The sequence below is a fragment of the Anolis carolinensis genome, chromosome 6, assembly GCF_035594765.1.
Source record: "Anolis carolinensis isolate JA03-04 chromosome 6, rAnoCar3.1.pri, whole genome shotgun sequence".
Classification (NCBI taxonomy): Eukaryota; Metazoa; Chordata; class Lepidosauria; order Squamata; family Dactyloidae; genus Anolis; species Anolis carolinensis.
In genome coordinates, this window is record NC_085846.1 from 101,460,457 (window position 1) to 101,480,832 (window position 20,376).

General features: G+C 40.1%; 1 protein-coding gene across 2 annotated transcripts in view; it reads left to right on the forward strand.

Moving 5' to 3' along the window:
* Positions 1-17,414, forward strand: part of jcad (junctional cadherin 5 associated) — a 70,543-nt gene extending 53,129 nt beyond the window's left edge. For both annotated transcript variants that reach the window (XM_008112374.3, XM_008112373.3), the window contains exons 2-4: positions 416-777; positions 4,458-8,140; positions 14,549-17,414. In XM_008112374.3, coding sequence (XP_008110581.2) covers positions 476-777; positions 4,458-8,140; positions 14,549-14,583 — 4,020 coding nt within the window. In that variant the 5' untranslated portion in view covers positions 416-475 and the 3' untranslated portion in view covers positions 14,584-17,414. The remainder of the gene's footprint in view (positions 1-415; positions 778-4,457; positions 8,141-14,548) is intronic.
* The last annotated feature ends 2,962 nt before the right edge of the window (positions 17,415-20,376 follow it).

Below are 20,376 nucleotides of genomic sequence, written 5' to 3' on the forward strand. Positions count from 1 at the left end.
CATATTGCTGGTTTTTTGACATGTTGCTGGGTTTTTCCTATATTAAAACAGGAAGAGGAGAAACTTAAAATGTGTTAAACCTCATCCTGTATGCCACTTCAAAGTTGCAAAGATCTTGACATCTCTTTGGCATGAAATTGATTTTCAAAAGAACTTCATTAGAATTCCATATCAACCATAAACTTGATGGACAAGTAATTGGCTCCTAGATTCAATAGAACAACTGACCTCACATGTTGAATTGAAAATATTTATCAAATAAAAGTGTAAAGAACATCTTGCATTAACTTCATGGCTTTTTATAAATGAGCATTGAAATAGATGTCTCCTATTATTGGATTACTGAATTGATCTATTTTAGAGTTGACGAAATGGTTCTTCCTATACTCACAAACTCCTTTGCCTTTTCTTTCAGTGATGGGCCCAGTTCACAGAAACTTCCAAGAGGTACCACGGTAAATGAAGCCAACACAATATGTTCAGTGTAGAAGACCTCCTAATTTCTCATGGATACAAATTGTCTAAAAATTCCACCAACTTGTATGAGAACAGAAGTGATGGATTCCAGCATGAAGTCGCAGATAGGCGGGTTAGTCATGGACCACTGAATGGGTTCCCGACCAACTCTGCAGCCTTTGCAAATAGCAAGAAAAAGACCGGAACCAAAAGTGCCCTGAATGACAATGAAAGCAGCCATGTCTTCAGAGGGAGGCAGCCAGTCTCTGTCTACCATCAAGATGTCCCAGCTTCAACCAATATTTATGCTCCCGAGGCAAGGTGAGTATTTTCTGCCTTCTATGTTTTCTTGGGGATTTTTTTACATTAAATTCAGTTTCTTGCAGCCTTAATTTTGTTGGGATGAATACAGGTTGGTATATCCATATCTGTTAAAAACAGAAAAGATATTGGCCAAAAAAAGAGCAGAGAAGACATGGGGACCCTGCTTTTTGTTGCTGTTAACTGTTGTCAGGTCAGTTTCAACATGGCATCTCCATGCCTGAGAGACAGCCAAGTCTCCCCCCTCTATAGACATTTTCAAGGATCTCCTGCATGTAATACTACGGTATTCCTGTGCTAGAAGTCCTTCATTTCAGTAGATGTCTCTATTATCCACGGTTTTGCATATCTATGAGAAGTTCAGAAATGTATCCTCCACAGATTTGTGGATTGCACTGTATCTTCTAGTTAAAAGGCATCTTGTCTAACTCTGGGATCAATAATAAAACAATTTGACCAATTCAATCCATATTTTAAATTGATGGACTGTACAATAGAGTTAATCCTACAACATTCAGCATAACACTGAGCACTGAAAAACCCATAATTTTTTTTGGAAAAGAAACAGGCAAACAAGACCTCATGGGAAGGTTCAAAATGCTTAGGTGACACATACTGAAAAAGAAATGTGCAGTATTTTTCTGAGAACATATCATTACAACTTCAATTCATTATTGGTGCATGTGGTAAGACCTTCAAATGAAGGCTTAAGGATCTTAAGAGAAGGCATTCTAGATTGAAGAAACCAGGAAAAAGTTAGTGTTTGGATAAGAGACCACTTCAAAACCCATGGACACCAATTTGACTTATGTTGAGGAAAGACAGTGTTTGTGTCTTTGAATACTCTAGAATCATTTAGGGCCATCTTTATACTGTGTGGTCTGTAGCTGTAATAAAACATCTCTATGTTGCTTTCTCACCATCAGTCAAAGCAAGAGATCTGTATCAATCTCATCATGCTGATGGAAGTCTCCTGTACACATGGGAGAAAAGTTGGTGTTTATTCTCGCTGTACTAAACTTTCCTGCCTACAATGTATTTTCATCTGTGTTAATCTTGTATGGTATTGACTGGAGTGATTTGCCATTTCTGGCCTGGAAAGGAAGTAATTTTCCACCCTGGACATTTTGCCAGATGATTTGTTTTAATCTTTCTGTTGAAAACAAAATATATTACCTCAGTTTTTGCAGTGAACTGATGAGATGAATCTATGTACGTAAACGGAAGCAATTTGAACAGAGCTCAGAACATGGATTACCAATGGCTATGTGAGCATGTTTTATTTTTGATTTTTTTTAAAGATGAAAGGAATTCTTGGGTTTCCCCCTCCCCTCCAAAATCTCTCAACCAGGTACAGAGTATTAAGTGTTAGGATTGATGGAGAATTAAAGTAAATTTAAATTAAATGGTGGATAGGGGGTTCTTTTTCAAACATCCTGTATTTTATTTGGCTTGGTAGCTGTATATTTAAACCTCTTTATATTTGTGAATTTCAAGAATTTGTGCACATTTCTCACAAAGAGCTACTTCACTGATACCTGCTCCCAACTCAGTAATGCTTCCTTGTAAGACATATGAAATTTAGGAAAAGACCTTCTTCATGTGGACTCAAATCACAGTCTCAAATATGTGTATGTTTCATTGTATATGCAATGGAAAATAGTACCAGCAGTGAGACACATAAGCACCTTTTCCCCATGCAGCAGCTTTCTTCCTTAGAAATTTGGAAAAGCTGGTGTCGTGGAAAAAATTGCCTTTTTTCCTTCTTTCCCCATGTCTTTTGTACCACATCTGTAGTACAAAAGACAACAAATCTCACTGCAGGTGACCAGATGAGTCACTGTTTATGAGTCTGTTTCTGTTGATATCTTTTACTGGCCCAAGTGCAGCCAGAACCGAAGATGCCCTACAAAGAGAGAATAACAATAGAAGATATTATGTTCTAAGTCATCTGCCTAAAAAAAGAAAGAAAGAAAGAAAGAAAACATTGCTGTGCAGATTCTGACCACCTTGCATTTCCATCTGGTGAGTGGCAACAGAAATTAATTTAAAGTAGGGTCATGGAGGGTGAAAAAAAGGTATCCGCATGCATAGGTGAAGCATAAGAAGAAATACATTTTTTACAACAAAGTAGTCCACTGAACATGCTCAGTAGCTATAGAATATTGAGTGTCAGTTGGAAAGGAAAATTAGAGGGGTCTGTCTGGGAATGTTATTTTGCTGAAAGGCATGGCTACAAATCTGGATGGAAATACTTCCATCCAGGAACAAAACTGCACTGCAACGTAATTATGGTGTTGGAAGGGGGCTTATGGGCTATCAACCCTTGCTAAGTGTTGGTCCTCCAACTAAAGCATCTCAGCAGGTAGCTGGCTAGCTTCTTTTAGAAGGCATCCGGAGAAAGAGACCCTATCACTTCTCTAGCCAATTGCTTCCATTCTTTAACCACTCCTGTCATCAAGAAGTTCTTTATGATGTTCAGTTAAAACCTACCCTACTGTAATTTCAAACCATTAGACCTGGTTCTAATCTCTGGGCAGCAGATAATAGGCCTGTGCCTTTCCCTTGTGGAAACCCTTGAGGTATTTAAGCATGTTGCCCTCAGTCTTCTCTTAACCAAACTGAACGTGCCCAACTCTTTCAACCTTTCCTCATAGACTTTGATCTCTATACTTCTCCTTATCCTTCTTGTCCTTCTCCGAACTTGGTCTAACTTGTCCATGTCATTTTTTAAAAATTATGTATCCATAACTGAACATGGTACGTTACATGATGTTTGATCAGTCCAGAATATAGTGGGGCTATTACTTCACTTGATTTCGAAACTACACTTCTGTTATTGCAGTACAAAATATCATTCACTTTTTATTGCAACATCACCCTGTTGGCTCATGTTTACCTTATAATCAACAATGATCCTAAAGGGATTTTACATCCTGAATCATGTATACCTGTGCACTTGATTTTGCGGCCTAAATGTAGAATCTTGCATTTGTCTCTATTGAATTTCAGAGCATTAGTTTTTGCCTAATCTTCAGGTTTATTATGGACCTTTTGAATTCTGTCCCTCTCTCCCAATGTAAAAAAAGGGGGGCAGTGAAGAGAAGAAAAAACAGAAAGAGAAATGTGGTTGAACCTTTTAGACAAGCTGATCTTTATTTTTGCATGAGCTTTCATGGATATAAACCCACTTCTGTAGATGGAGTACAGTTTTATATCATCTGCAAACTTGCTAAGGATTCCCTCCAGCCTGTCATCTAAGTCATTGATAAAAATACTGAGGAGTGTTGGCCCCAGAACACAACCTTGAGACACTCAAGGATTCTTTCCAGCTTGAAGTGCAGTCTTAGACTCTCTGAGCATAGTTTTTCAACCAGTTATGGTGTCATCTGGCTGTATTTCCATATTTTATCAGTTGCTAATTAAAATATAGGCAGTCTTGTCAAATGCTTAGCTGGAATCTCAATAAAAGAGAAATCAAGATAAATCAGAATAAAGTAGAACTTCAGCTGTGGTTCCTCACAGAAAACCTTCAAGCATAGCTTCTTCAAAACATTTAGGAAAGGAAATCAACTTGGTATACCCATATGGTGGCTCACTCATATTTCTTACTATACTTATTTTTAGAAGCGAATATGATGCTTAATTACATTTTCACTGATCCTTTCTTTCTTTTGTAGGTTTTATGACCAATCCCAGTTAAACTGGTCTTCCTGCCCCAAGACAGAAAAAGATCTCGCCTACTGGAGAAGAAGAGGCCAGGATTTTAGTGCATTGTTGGGCAACACTGGCAAGGAGGACTCTGAAACAAAGGGAATGGCTGTGCCTTGTGCTTTGTATGGACATGACAAAAAAGGTCAGTGGGAGGTAGGAGGTGGAGGAGAGAAAATTAGAAGAACCAACATGCAGGAGAAGTGGAAACCATCTGCTGACTATCGATGGCAGACTTTAAGAACAGAAAGTTGGGACCAGCCAACTGTATTTGGAGGACTTGTATCTCATGGTGACAAGGAAAGGCTGCTCCAAGATAAATATTCAGGCCGACAAGTCAATGCTGCTGCTACCTCCCACGCTAAGGGGAAATCACAATCGTTGCCAAGAGTTCTTTCACCAGAGAGCCTAAGGTGTGTTGAAATGCCCTCCCTCATTACCAAAAAACATTCGTTCAGTGGAACGAAAACAGTATCTTGTCCCCCAACTGGACTGAGCCTGGAAACTTCTAGGTACCCTAATGCAGTGGCCCAGTTCCTTCCCTTGCCCAAGCCCAAGTATGGGAGACCCCTGAAGCCTCCTTCCTACGAACTTCATCAACAAACTAGGGGAAGTCTGGAAACCAATTCCCTGCAGGATGACTTGCGAAAAGATGAAGCCATCTCAAGTTTGACTAAAATTAGTGACCCGACTCAGGATGTTTGTACTCAAGACTCAAGCCTGGAGCCCCCATTGTATGTTCCCCCTCCATGTTATAAATCACCAGCTCAGCAAAGTATGGATCAGCATTTGCCCAGTGAAGTGCCTGACTATGATATGTGCTTTAATAATGGCATACAGAGTCCTGTTGAAACAACCAACTTTGTCCATCCCCACTCTGTTGGCATATTTAAGAGTGGGGGTGAACATTATCAAAATGAACCAACTTCTTATGACCATAAAAGCCATCCAAAACAGGTGGAGAACTACTTGTCTTCTGTGCAGTATATTCCTTTTGATGACCCACGGATCCGGCATATTAAAATAGCACACACAGATGGTCTTCAGGAGGATGTCAGAGCTGCTGGGGATGCAAATAGGACAAGTCTATATGCCTTCCAAGGGAATTCTCTGGAACCAGAGTACAACAGTGCCTTTTCAGATATGCCAGACTCACTAAGTACTGCTGTGAAGTGTGATCAGGTCCCTGGCAGCTCTGCACAGAGCAGCAGATGGCTAGTAGAGTCAACCATAGATCAGGACAGTTGTGCCTTGCCTCTCCAAAGAGACAGTTATGATGCAGGTAATGACCTGAATCGCAAATACTCCAAAGGCCGGCTGTCTGTACAAAGTCCTCATACACAACTGCCATGTGAGACTATAACTAAAGTGAAAACATTTGAACCTGGCACGGAGATCCAGAGCAAGAAGAGTTCAAAGAAAAAAACAAATGAAACAATATTTTGCTTGGTCTCCATCCCTGTCAAATCTGATCTGAACCTGCCAGATACCGACAGGAACAACAACGTAACACAGGGGGCCGAGGAGAAGAATGGACTTGATAACAGTGGGGTTCTGCGGGAACAAAGTCTCCTAAGCACTTCTTCCACTGATTTGGAACTCCAAGCCCTTACAGGAAGCATGACCAATAAGAATGAGTTACAAAAACAAGAGTCATGGAAACCGAAGTTCAAACAAACGAATGACCTCAGATTCCTGCAGCCTGCGAAACACAAGGAGCTCCAGTACTCTGGCTCATGGCCAGGTGATCAGTACAAGGACCAACAAACACAGACCAGCTTCACTGAAGACCCCAAAGTCATGCAACTTCTCCAAGGTTTAGAACACAAGAGATCCAATACAACAAGAGCTTTCCAAGTGTTAAGAGATGGAACTTCTACCACAAAGCCAACCCTAACTGTACAGTCTGCTGATAACAGACAGGGTAAACAATTTACATCCAGTGTGAAAGAACAGGGCAAAGCCAGCAATAGTGTATATTCTAGGACTGTTGTGCTTAACCCAAAGGCAAGTCCCAATCTGCCTCCTGCTTCAAGTGCAACTTTTCCTGGGCAGGAAAAGGACAGTAATTCTGTCTTTGTGGAGGAAGAAAGCACCCTTTCTAGAAGCAAGGAACTGTTTGGACAGTTCCTCTTGAAACCTGTTAGCCGCCGCCCTTGGGATATCATAAGTGAGCTAGAAAGTTTCAATAAGGAGCTTCAGGAAGAAGAAGAAAGTAGTGAAGATGGTATAGAGAATGATGGCAGGCAGGAAAGGGAAAAGGAGGAAAAAATAGGAAGAAAAGAAAGTGTTACCTTTAGGAATGATGAGATGAGCCAGGAGCCGGACCATAGACTTGGTACACAGTCAGAACCTCTCATAGCAGTCACTCCTGTGTGTGCACAGGATAAGGATAAAAGTAGATCTGAAAGTGTAAGTGCCTCTGAAAGTTCAAATACTAGAGTCACAGGTGGTGAATTTCATGTGAGTTCTAGATGTTTGCAGGCCAGAGAGATAGGTGAATCCACCAAGGTGACAAATGGGTACCTTTTTGCTGAACCAAAAAAACAGGAAGCTGGGAAAAGGATAATAAAACATGCTGTCAGTCCACAAACAACCAAAAGAATTCTGTCCGATTCCTACGATGATGAGAATCACTACAATCCATTCAATAGCTTCAACTTCAGGGATGAAAGCCATGTGAAAAATGAGAGTGCAGTTGACTTTGATAGGCTGAAGAAAAATGCAGCACCCAGGATTAACCTAGCATTGGAAAGAGGATCTGCAACCCGATTATCTTTAACGAATAGGAGTCAAGGTCTTTCTGAACCTGATTTGAGGAGTGTGGGATTAGATGAAGACCAAGGACCTGGAACTTGTGAGCTCGATTGTTATGGAAAGCCTATTGTGCCTGAGATTCCCCCCAATGAATCACTCCAGGCAAGAGCAGCTAGGATCCTGGGAATAGAGGTACCTGTGGAGGCACTTGTACCCAATAACAGAACAATTCAGGACAAAAACCTACATTCTGACAACTTCAGCCTCAAATTATCAGCTGAAAGGACACTGGGGGATATGACAGAAACAAAGGTGACTTCTTTTGAAGGAAGACGAAAGTGTGGCTGGACAGAAAGCTCCTTTTTTGTTGGAGACAATATCTCATTGGAGTCTACTGAAGACCAGATCCCTGGAGAAGAAACATTGATAGCGGAACATTTTGAGCAGCATGAAAGCCTTAGCAGACAAAGAGAAGACCATATTCCCTCGCTTGAGTCTGCTGTGCTTCCATTTGTTGAGAGGCAGGTTGTTCCACCTAATGCAGAAAAGAAAGGCAGAAATACTTCAAAGGTGATCGAGACCTTACAAGGCAAACTTGCAGCCTCTCCGAGCCGAGCCGCCATGGACCGTCTGGTGAGGATGAAAGAAGTTCACTCGGTTTCTCGTATGAGGCGTCTGAGCATAAAGAACACAGATTCAGGAGAGGATGGAGAGGAGGAGAAACAGCCGAAGGGCCTAGATGAGAGAGGAAGTGATCCCACTTCTGAGAATAATGAACTGCCCCGTAAGTTGTCCCACAGAAGTTCTGTATCCAAGCGCATCATCTCTCTGGCTGAAAATGGACTTTTGGACAACAGAAATGAGAAGAAAACTGGAAAGCATTCATTTTCATTAGGTGAGATGTTGATTGCTCAAGGGTTTCTGCAATCAGTTCTTTAGTGGGAGATGAGTAAATATTTTCTCTGAAGAATATTTGAAGGGAAAGAGTTCATAACTGGTTTCACCTTAGGTATAAATGTTGCTGTTGCTGTTGAACTGGGAATGGAGAAGAGATATCAGGAACAGTTCAATTGTTTTCCTTACATACAATACATATAGTACATATCATGCATATAGTCCTTTGTGATTTGTCTTAGTAATTTTATTTGTAGACAAAATTAAAAATGTTCTCTAGGAATCTCTAGGTCCTCCAGCATGATATTGTGGTCAGTTTCCATTGGAAGTTGGCCATAGAGTTCTGTTTGAGGACCCAAACATTTCTAGACAGCTGTTATCTTAGATGAAAAAAACACAGGTTTTTTGTTTGCATTTTTTTTCATTTTTGCAGGGGTCCTGCACTCCCAACCTCAGTGGATGTGGTGGGCTGACTGTGTATGTTACATGCCAGAACAAATTCTGGCAAAAGCATGGTTAAACCTGCTGTCCTCTTGCATTGTATTACCAATGTAAATTACTCTCTCAGCTCCCTCATTATATTTTTAAATGCCCAGACATGGTTGCTATGTCTTATGGGAGTCATCTGGTTAGTTCTTCACCATTCACCTACCATGGTTTCACAGAATTAAAAGAGGAATTGATGGCTGGGTTCCTATCAATCCAAAAAATCACAGATATCTATACAATATAGAGGAGGTAAATAAAGGTTGTGTCTGTTAAATCACAGTAATATTATGCATATATATCCAACAAAATATTAATACGCAGCAGTGTAGTATTTCTAAAATGGATATTGCAAGATTAAATTAACACAAGTATGTGTACATATAGCAAACCAGTATGAGTTTAATTCACTCTATTGCTTAAAGCATTTAGTGCTGGGTTAAGCTTTTACTCATATATGCACAAGTAACAAAATAGAGTTCAATTCACTCTTTTGCATCTTTCTATAACAATATTATAGTTGCGCAGTATGCATAAATATCAACAGACAAAAAACAATAGATATGCCAAAAGGCACCCACTCACACAGAATGACAGATAAATAATAATATTATGAATATTTTTTGTCTGTTGATATTTATGTAGGAACGAGAATTCAACGAGAATATAGAGTCTCTGCAACCCAATTGACCTTAAAAAAACCTGAAGAAGGGCTCGACCCGAAACAAAAAAACCCAGGACTCTTTGTCGTGCATCCGTTTAAGGACAAAACAAACATTTCTCATATCAGAGACTTCTCACATTTCTACCTACCAATCTCCTCCTCATATGCAGGAAAGCAAAAGAAGACAACTAATTGCAGCATACTGCGCAACTATAATATTGTTATAGAAAGATGCAAAAGAGTGAATTGAACTCTAACTATTTTGTTACTTGTGCATATATGAGTAAAAGCTGAACCCAGCACTATATGCTTTAAGCAGTAGAGTGAATTAAACTCATACTGGTTTGCTATATGTACACATACTTGTGTGAATTTAATCCTGCAATATCCATTTTAGAAATACTACACTGCTGCGTATTAATATTTTGTTGGATATATATGCATAATATTACTGGGTTCCTATCAAACCATCTCAGGCCCCTTCTACACTGCCATATACAATTCAGATTACTGCTTTGATAATCTGGATTATATGGCAGTGTAAAAGGGGCCTGAGATTCCACTTGAAATAAAAATAGTTCCTACTCGTCAAAACAAATCAGTATGAGAACTGCTTCTTCTGCTGTTTTTAGTTTGAGGTGGTTTCAAGGGTGAATCGGGATCACTTGGAAAGGGAAAGGCAGTGTGACAGCATGCTACCTTTATCATCTCTGTGCTTTATATATTTGAGATCCTTTTAAATACAAACAATATAATGGAGATGCTAACCTAATAATCTTTTAGATGTACATCCCATTGTTAAGTCTCAATCTGAACAAAACTAAATTGGTATTAGCGGATGCATTTAGGTTTTAGTGTTTACCTAAAATTCCAGTACTCAATGTGTAAGATCATTTTTAAAGAAATATATTACATGTGCTAATGAAACAGCCTCTTTTCTAAAGTGGCTTCCAACAACCTGACACCTTCCATATATATTGAACTGAAACTCTCTTTGTCCCCAGCCAGCATGTTGTTTCAAGTGATGGGTATTGCATTCCAGCACATCTGGACGATTTAGATGGCAACTTTAAATAGGGCTGCTTCCTGGGTAAACTAGTAGTGATGAGAGATTAAAGTAGCAGAAATGTTGACCCTAGTGAGCTTCAAAGCCTTGCCAAACAGCAGTGTGTTTTGAAATTGTGTATCATTAGTGTAATTTTTCTATCTCATAATAGGCAGTTATTTAGGTACTGCTGAGGCATGATCACATGTGATTTGAAGTATGTGGTGAGTCCCTTCCTCCCCTTGCCTTTCCAAACTGGTGCCCTTACTTACTTTAAAAGCCTGGGCCAGTTTACAGAGTGACTTTTAAGATAACTATAAAAAGTATCTATAATTTTGTAATGAGAGTACTGGCTTTACCAAAAAGCCACATTGAGGAGATAATGTTTATTTCCACAACCAGCAGTTTTGAAAAGTCTTCAGATCCTTACTAGTTATCTTTCTATTCTGCTGCCTTTAGCGGCCAACAAGCCGCTAAGGAATTTGGAGGTCTCTCATTCACAGGGTTGTCTAAGTTGAACTCAACTTGATGGTAGTTAACAAAAACAAAAGGCAAAAATGACAAACTCATGACTCTCCAAGTGTTTTCTGTATCCAACTTCCATGCGCCCCAGTTTGTGTTAGTCTACAAGAGCATGTCATCATAGCACAACATAGATTTCATTGCACTAAAGAGGCAAACAGAGATTGAAGCAGAACCATTACCAAAAGTAGATAAAATAAACATTGGTTTGATATTAATTAAGACAGCCCCTCCATATAATGAGCAACATAGACATGTTGGAATCTCACACTATAGTCAGTCTGTAGGGCATACAACAACTGCTTGGGTTAGATTAAAGTTAAAGAGGTCTTGCAGCATTAGTTGGAATATCTCCATTATACCTCATTATGAAAACAGTGGAAATGTAACATCATGGGAGGCAAACCATCAACCCACTGTTTCTAAAACATAATGAATACATCAAGTTGCTTTCTTTGTACTGATCACATCTGAAAACAACATAATGTGGTGAGGAAGAGGCAATCAATCCAAGCTGCTTGTGAAAGTCACAGCTTCCCTTTCCTAAAAGCTCAATATTCAAATAATGAGACCTTTGCTTAGGTATATGACACCCTGCCACCCCACCCTTCATCAGACTTTTTATATTGACAACAGATGTGCCTTCAACATAGTATTACACAGCTTCATTTATCTGTTTATGTTGCATTACATTTTGTTTGACAGTTGTGTGGTTTGAAAAGAACAAGTTTTGATTTTGATTTAAATGGTTTGCGATGCATTCAGAAAGGCCTTCCTATGTAATAGCCAGTGGTATAAGTTAAAACCAAATCACAACACCTGGTTCCACTGTTTGAAGAAGAGTTCTGTGCAATTATAAAGCTTGCTACATTTATCAAAGAATTGATGTAGTTTCAACTTAAGCTATAATCAAAGCCATACTTAAACCTCATTATTTGTAGTTTTGCCATACTGAATATACATAATTCTAAGATACACTTTTTAAAAAAGCAATCACTTGTAACTAAAGAAAAGGTATCTTTTTCATCTATCGTAGCAAGACATAACTTTGCCTTTGTTTCATTGGATGGGGTGATGATAACCTTTGCTTTACCTTTCCAAAATCCAGCCAGTGAAGTATAGCATGTCATGAATAAAACTGACTAGTGTAGTTCACTGGACTTGATTCAAGTTCTATTATAGCTTTGCGATCAATTTTTGTTCTTGGAACAAGCTGTTAATCTCTGTGTAAAAGGCAATTAATGTGTTAGGCTGTTGTGAGGTTGAGCAACTCCAGTATCCACAGGATCAGCACCTACAATTTCATTATTCCATGTACAATGAAATATGTCCACACTAGGAATTTTCAAGGTGTAGCATGACTCTTTGGTATTCATGCACCAGAAATTCTTTATTTCAATGGAGTTCACTATTATCTATGGTATAATATAGCCAAACAAACTCTGAGAATGTATCCCATGTTAATACAGGACGGTATCCTTCTGGGGCGCCTTGCCGGGATGGGGCTTGGAGGTACTGTTCTGCAGTGGCTCCGGTTCTTCCTGGAGGGGCGTTCCCAGATGGTGTCATTGGGGGACACCTGCTCGGCCCCACAACCATTGACTTGTGGGGTCCCGCAGGGGTCAATACTGTCCCCCATGTTGTTCAACATATACATGAAGCCGCTGGGAGAGATCATCCGGAGTTTCAGGGTGAGGTGTCATCTGTACGCAGATGATGTCCAGCTCTGTCACTCCTTCCCACCTGTCACTAAGGAGGCTGTTCAGGTCCTGAACCGGTGTCTGGCCGCTGTATCGGACTGGATGAGGTCGAACAAATTGAAACTTAATCCAGACAAGACAGAGGTCCTCCTGGTCAGTCGCAGGGCTGAACAGGGTATAGGGTTACAGCCTGTGTTGGATGGGGTCGCACTCCCCCTGAGGACACAGGTTCGCAGTCTGGGGGTTCTCCTGGACTCATCGCTGAGCCTGGAGCCCCAGGTCTCGGCGGTGGCCAGGGGAGCCTTCGCACAACTCCGCCTTGTGCACCAGCTGCGCCCGTACCTTGGGAGGTCTGATTTGGCCACGGTGGTCCACGCTCTGGTTACAGCTCGTTTGGACTACTGCAACGCGCTCTACGTGGGGCTGCCTTTGAAGACGGCTCGGAAGCTCCAACTAGTACAACGGGCGACAGCCAGACTAATAACAGGAGTGGCTTACAGGGAGCGTACTACTCCCATGTTGAGTCAGCTCCACTGGCTGCCGATATGCTACCGAGCCCAATTCAAAGTGCTGGTTTTGACCTACAAAGCCCTAAATGGTTCTGGCCCATCTTACCTGTCCGAACGTATCTCCCCCTATGAGCCTTCTAGAACTCTTAGATCATCGGGGGAGGCCCTGCTCTCGGTCCCACCAGCCTCGCAGGTAAGGCTGGTGGGAACAAGGGACAGGGCCTTCTCGGTGGTGGCTCCTCGGCTGTGGAACACCCTCCCCAGCAACATACGGCAGATACCAACTCTCCTAGGCTTCAGGAAAGCCTTAAAGACATGGTTGTGCACACAGGCTTTTAATGAATGAGAACATGGACTTTACATGACCTGTACAAAGACTTGAGGATTCTGGATGAATGGTTTTTAATCTTGGACATTCTTAAAATTTTATATAATGTGTTTTTATTTTGTAATGGTATCTGTTTTATATGAACTGTTGTTTTGTAGATTGTTTTATATGAATTGCTGTTTTTACATTGTTTTAGGCATTGAATTTTTGCCTATTTACTGTAAGCCGCTTTGAGTCTCCTAGGAGAGAAAGGTGGGGTAAAAATAATGTAAATAAATAAATAAATAAATACTCTAGTTCAGGGGTCCCCAAACTAAGGCCCGGGGGCCGAATGCGGCCCTCCAAGGTCATTTACCTGGTCCCCAACCTCAGTTTGATAATACATTTTATATCAGTTTTAATAATATAATATATTGCATATACATTTAATATTGATAAAAAATATTATAATATACAATATAATACTAATAATAATACCATATAATAATATTAATTATATGTTATATATTACATATAGTATTACAGTATAGTGGTATAGTTCAATATAGTAATGTATAATGCTAATATTGTGCTATGCTAATAATATAATATATTGTATGTACATACAGCTGCTCTGAGTCCCCTTCGGGGTAAGAAGGGTGGGATATAAATGTAGTGAATAAATGTAGTAAGTAAATAAATAATTAATTTTAGACTTAGGCTCACCCAAATTCTGAAATGACTTGAAGGCACACAACAACAACAAACAACAATCCTAATTAACTTGACTATCTCATTGGCCAGTAGCAGGCCCATACTTTCCATTGAAATCCTGATAGGTTTATGTTGGTTAAGATTGTTTTCATTTTTAAATATTGTATTGTTCTTTCATTGTTGTTGTTGTTGTTGTTGTTTTGCACTACAAATAAGACATGTGCAGTGTGCATAGGAATTTATTCATTTTTTTTTCCAAATGATAATTCGGCCCCTCAACAGTCTGAAGGATTGTAGACTGGCCCTTTGCTTTAAAAGTTTGAGGACCCCTGCTCTAGTTGGTTTAAGTGGATTGTTCTCACTGAAATTGTAAGGAGCTCCATTAACACACTGAGACAGGGGAATTATTATAAATGACTGCTACAATTGCTAATAATAATATCCATCTTCTCCATTTCACAGATGTGTACGATCCCACCAGAGTTGAAAGAGTGTGATATGAAAGCGCATGAGTTTTGACTCTTCTGTGGGACATTTTTGCTGGGCTCCAGTACATGGCAACAGTGTTGACTCTCAGTGTTTGGCAGCTACTGACAAAGCCTTCATTTCTGTCGGTGGGAGGGATGGAGAAGATCAGCGCTTCATTTTCCATTGCTTTATGCCTGCGTGAAAGGCAGCAAGACCCGCGAGAGGGAGCGAAAGAAAGAACAAAAATCTCCACTTTGAAACCATCTGTTTTTCTGCAGCATTAAGACTTAATGCCTCTGCTTGGCACGGATTGGTCATTTTAAAACTGTGCTGAGCAGCCAGGATGGTAAACAGGATGAAGACGGGAGAGGCTTGGAGGGGCGGTTGGCTAATGCCTCTATGCAAAATGTAAACAGGGGAGATTAGCAAAATGATTTCTGAAAGAATGTGAATTTGTAAGCTAAACATCCGAACCTCTGAACTCTTAAGCTTTGTTTAACTTTGGCCATGAAGCAGGGAGAAAGACAGCGGCCGCCGTCACCTTTTTTTCCCCTGCCTCATGGGAATGGAAACCAAAGAGGAAGAAAGTTGATTGACGGACTGTGAAATTATCTTAGAGTTTGACCGTTGGAAGGGGCTTTGATTTTGCATCTTTTACTTGCTCCATGCACAGAATAGAAGGGCAAATACTCGATAAAAATGAAGTCTGAAGGCCAAAACATCAATGTACATATAATCACAAGCCTGTACAGCCATTGCTACCAAACCAATACCAATACCATGCTGACTGCTGCTGTTTTGCACTTAACTATTGCCTAGTTATGTTTTTCCCTATATATTTTTCTTTCCTTCCTTCCTTCCTTCCTTCCTTCCTTCCTTCCTTCCTTCCTTCCTTCCTTCCTTCCTTCCTTCCTTCCTTCCTTCCTTCCTTCCTTCCTTCTTTTTTCTTTTGGACTCAAAATGTTTTACATGATGAAAGAGATCTATTATAGTAGACCCCTTTCAATGAAGCGACTTTTTTTAAACCGAAGGTGATCTATTTTTCTACAGCTGATTGTTGCAGTATATTGAGATGTCTTCTTTTTAAAGCAGGGAGGCTTTTCAGAGAAATCATTTTTTTGTGTATCTTGTACGCATTCCCCGTTGTCTACAGCTTCCATTGTAAAAAAAATAATTACCATATGTGTTTACATGGATATGTACATATGTATATCTCTCTCCTATGAAGCAAATCTGTACGTATTTAGATATAAGTTGTTATCTAGTTGGTGGGATAATTTCTGTTTGATCAGCACGCAACTGGTAATAGTCCAGGATTGTCTTCCACTTTATAACATTCCTCTCTTGTTTATGACCAAAAAGCAAATGCACCCTAATCTATGGAATCTGGCACAAATATTAGAGACTTGTAAATTTATCTGTGAAATGGGATTGATTGATTGTTCTTGGAAGTATCAATTTCCATCCATATGTACATGCAATAATATGGGGTCGTGATGCATTCAGAGCATATATGACATACAATAAACCATAAAGAAGATACAACACTGCCAACACGGTTCAGCTAAGGCACTGCAAAGAGGTCAAGGGAAGAATTGACTTGGGAATTCTGGTTTAAATCCAACACAGCAGAAGTGGTTTTACCTACGTATTCATTCTTATTAAGCCGATTTTATAACCTGATTTAGCAGACCAACTCAGAGAAATAGGCTGTCACTCTGTGCTTGCATTTTTATACTTACACTAATTTTGTCTTTGAAATATAATCCCATGTTAGGGAACACCATACAAAGATTTGAAATATCATATTGTTTCCCAACACATTCCAAATATATTTAAAGAGAACCCTGTACATTGTTATAGGATTAATACTGATTTTAACCTGCACAATGCTTATTTATATACTTAAACTACTCTTGTGTGCTCTGTGGATATTTTTCCCTTGTTAACATTCCTGAAAATGTATTTTTGTTGATTTGTACTGGCCTTTTTATGTGTTTCTCCCTCTCTGAAAGCCATGTTATTTGCTATGCATTTCTAAATCTTGAGATTTTATTTCTGGGGTCCTATCATTTGGCCAAATATAAAACTAACCCACCTGTTGTGCTTTGGCAACCACATTTGCTTACCTGTAACACGGGATTCTATTACATAGGATCATTATTAAATATTTAAAGTTTGTTATATATCAAACCAAATAAGTTCTTGATTTATTTTCTTGGCACAAATATTTGGATTTTCTTTCTGTTGGGTTTCAGATAGTTTTTACATTCTTTCAGATGGAGGAGTTGTCGAAAGGTAGTGTGTGTAGGTAAAACTAATCAATGTCACCCTCCTGGATGGGGAACCTTTGGCCCTCCAGCTGTTTTGGACTACAACTCCCATATTCCCTTTCCATGCTAAGTGGTGCTGATGGAAGTCATTGGCCAAAACAGCTGGAAGGCAAATGTTTTCCCAGCTGCTTTAAATTGATTTTTCAATGCATTTAACACACTATGGCTGGAAAATTCACTGGGGAAGAAATTGAAAAACAACTTGAGGGAGAAGGTAGTGTATATGCTTTACCCTCCATTGCTTTTCTGCTCTTTATCTCCTCCATTGGCAGCAGCTTTCCTAGATCTAAATAGGCTATGAACCTACTATTAAATGCATCTGAGAACTGTGGTTTGGATCTGCAGTATTGAAACCGTGCCCATCAGCAGGCTAAATATACCATCTTCTGGCTCAAATGAATTCCAATGCTGAAAGGAGTTCAAGAAAATCCATGGAAAGGATTTGAGGAAATGCAGGTTTTTGCTTTGTTTTCTGGACTGTGGTGACAGATGGGTTAAGAATTGCACTAATAAATGGTTTGAGATTAGGGCTGTGAGTGCATTCTTCTCTCACTCTCTGAGACCTGTGCATCCTTTATGTTTGTACACAATCCTGGACTGAAGTGCAGGCAGTCCCTGAGTTACAAAGGTCCGACTTACACATAGGAACAGGGATGAGACAACAGGAAGTGAGAAAAATATATCACTCGGGACTTCGGAAGGGAAATTATCATGGGAGAAAAGTGTCTCCACTGAAGCTTTAGCACTTTTTTTCCACAAGAAGCAAAATTTTTCAGAATCGAATTATCACAGGAACAAAGTGAGGTGAAATCTTCTGAACAAGAACTCAGACAGCAAAACAAACACCCTTGCTTATACTACTCAGAGCTAAAAGATACATATTTTTGGCTGGAGTTGCACTTAAAAATGCACCTGTTCTGACTTACATATAAATTCAACTTCAGAACAAACCTACAGAACCTATCTTGTTCGTAACTTGGGGACTGCCTATATTGGCAGAGTCTGTGGTTAAAATCTCTAGCTGCTAACATTGAACTTGGTGAAGTCAGGTCTTTCCTGTATTTCAGGTCTTTCCTTCTGTTTTTGGGAGCATTATAAATGTTTTGTTTGTTTACTGCCATGTCCTCTAGGTCAGGAGACCTCTATCTTTTGTGTCTTAAGTTCTACTAATGTATCTATCAAAGAAACTGGGGCCTATTATGCCGGCAACTAAAACCTCACTTTTTCTGAAAAAGCTATCTATATGTTTGCTCTGTTATTAAATTTATTTCACAGCTAATTTTAAGGGCACAAAATTGAAATAGTATTACTGAGAGTAACAAAGCAAAATAATTAGTAACAATTATTCTTCAAATGCTGCTTTTGGGAGAAAAGCGAAGACACACATGCATTTTACTGCCGGAGTCACCGTCAAGCGCAAATCATGGAAGTTTTAAAAATAGCAATAGTGTTAAGGGGAATGGTGTTTAATACTATGACTAAAACACCTGTGTCCCACCCAGACTATTGTGAAACACTGCTCTATTTTTAGTGTTTTTAAAACAATTGTTAGAAATAATCTGGGTTTTTTTCCATGTCAGGAGTGACTTGAGAAACTGCAAGTTGCTTCTGGTGTGAGAGAATTGGCCGTCTGCAAGGATATTGCCCAGGGGACACCCTGATGTTTGATGTTTTTAGCATTCTTATGGGAGGCTTCTCTCATGTCCCTGCATGGGGAGCTGGAGCTGACAGAGGGAACTCATCCTCACTCTCTCCAGATTCGAAACGGTAACCTTCATGTCAACCCAACCTTCAAGTCAGCAGTCCTGCTGGCACAAGGGTTTAACCCACTGCACCACCGGGGGCTCCATAATCTGGTGCCACATTTGAACAACACCTTCTCTTCCAGTGGGAGCTGACATTTTAAAGACTGTCTTGGATGTTCTGCCATTCAGCAGCCTCCTTTTAACTGAATGGTAAGTTCTTCCCTCTTGGGGTGAATCTACACTGTAGAATGAGTGCAGTTTGACACCACTTTGGCTGGATCTACACTGCCATATCCAAATTATCAAAGCAGATAATCCACATTATCTACTTTGAACTGGATCATCCGAGTCTACATTGCCATATAATCCATTTCAAAGCAGATAATCTGGATTTTATATGGCAGTTTAGAAGGGGCCTTAGAAAGACAAAAGATCCAGGTTTCTGAGTGACAGGCTATTTATATCCTTTTAGAAGAGACACTTTGCTGGTTAGTCCACTGGCTAAACCTCTGGAGCCACCAAAGAAAAGCAGGCAGAGCTTATTGCTAATTGCTTTTATACGTGCCGTTATCCACTAAATCTCTGTAGGGGATGGAACAAATGTTGCATACCAGAATCCTTTATTTTCAGCTCACAAAAAAAAGCCCAGCTCTCTTCCATGGCAGCCTCCCAGCCAGTTTGAGCAATGTGTTGGCAACAGGGAATGGAGAGCTGGATGCGTGCACAGGAAAGCTGAGGGATTGATTAGGCAAAGCCTGCATTCGTCTTATTGATGGACACATGGCAGAGATTAGAAATAAAAATGAAACTCCCCAGCCAAGGAAACCACAATAATGTGTGGATTATGAAACAAATGAGGAACTTTCCATCCTAGACACCAGAGAAACTCAGCCTTTGTGCTGGAGCCTGGTGGTGAGATTATCCAGACTCATCCCAAGAGCAGTGGGTTGAACTCAGGGAAGAGGCAAAGGCATCACGGAAACATTGACCGGTATCAGTCCCGGTACCTAAGTAAAGCAGGTGATTTCTTCCAGAGAGATCTTTTGCATATTTCTGACTAGTTCTCACTGCCAAAAAGAATTGCTGGAGTCCCTGTTGAAAGGACACTTCTAAGGTGAGATTGGTGTGTTAGGAAAAAAGGGAAAATAAAAGCCAAGCAGTCAGGTTAACATTTGGAGAATATCGTAGAATAAATGTCTTCCATGACTCCACTATGTGCTGCAAAAATATAATCGAGTGGGGCTACATATCAAAGGCAACATTCTTTAGACCTGTCAAACATGGTTCTGCATATTATAAGAAAAGAGGATTTTCTTCCCACAAGGGATTTAGAGTCAGGGTATTGAAAATGATGACAATAGAAAGTGATGATGGAAAGGCAACAAGCATTTCTTAAGGACCATTCATGTACCATTTGGTTACAGTAAAATTGAGTGTACTGCAGCTCCCAGTTATCAGTTGGCTGTGCTGGCTATTAATGCTGGGAATTGCAGTTCCACAACATTTGGAAGACCTTAATATTTGAACCCCTGTATAAAACTGGAGCCCCCAGTGGCACAGCGGGTTAAACCACTGAGCTGCTGAACTTGCTGATCGAAAGGTCAGTGGTTTGAATCCGGGGAGCGGGGTGAGTTCCTGCTGTTAGCCCCAGCTTCTGCCAACCTAGCAGTTAAAAAAAATGCAAATGTGAATAGATCAATATGTGCCACTCCGGCGGGAAAGTAACAGAGCAAGTAATGCTGCC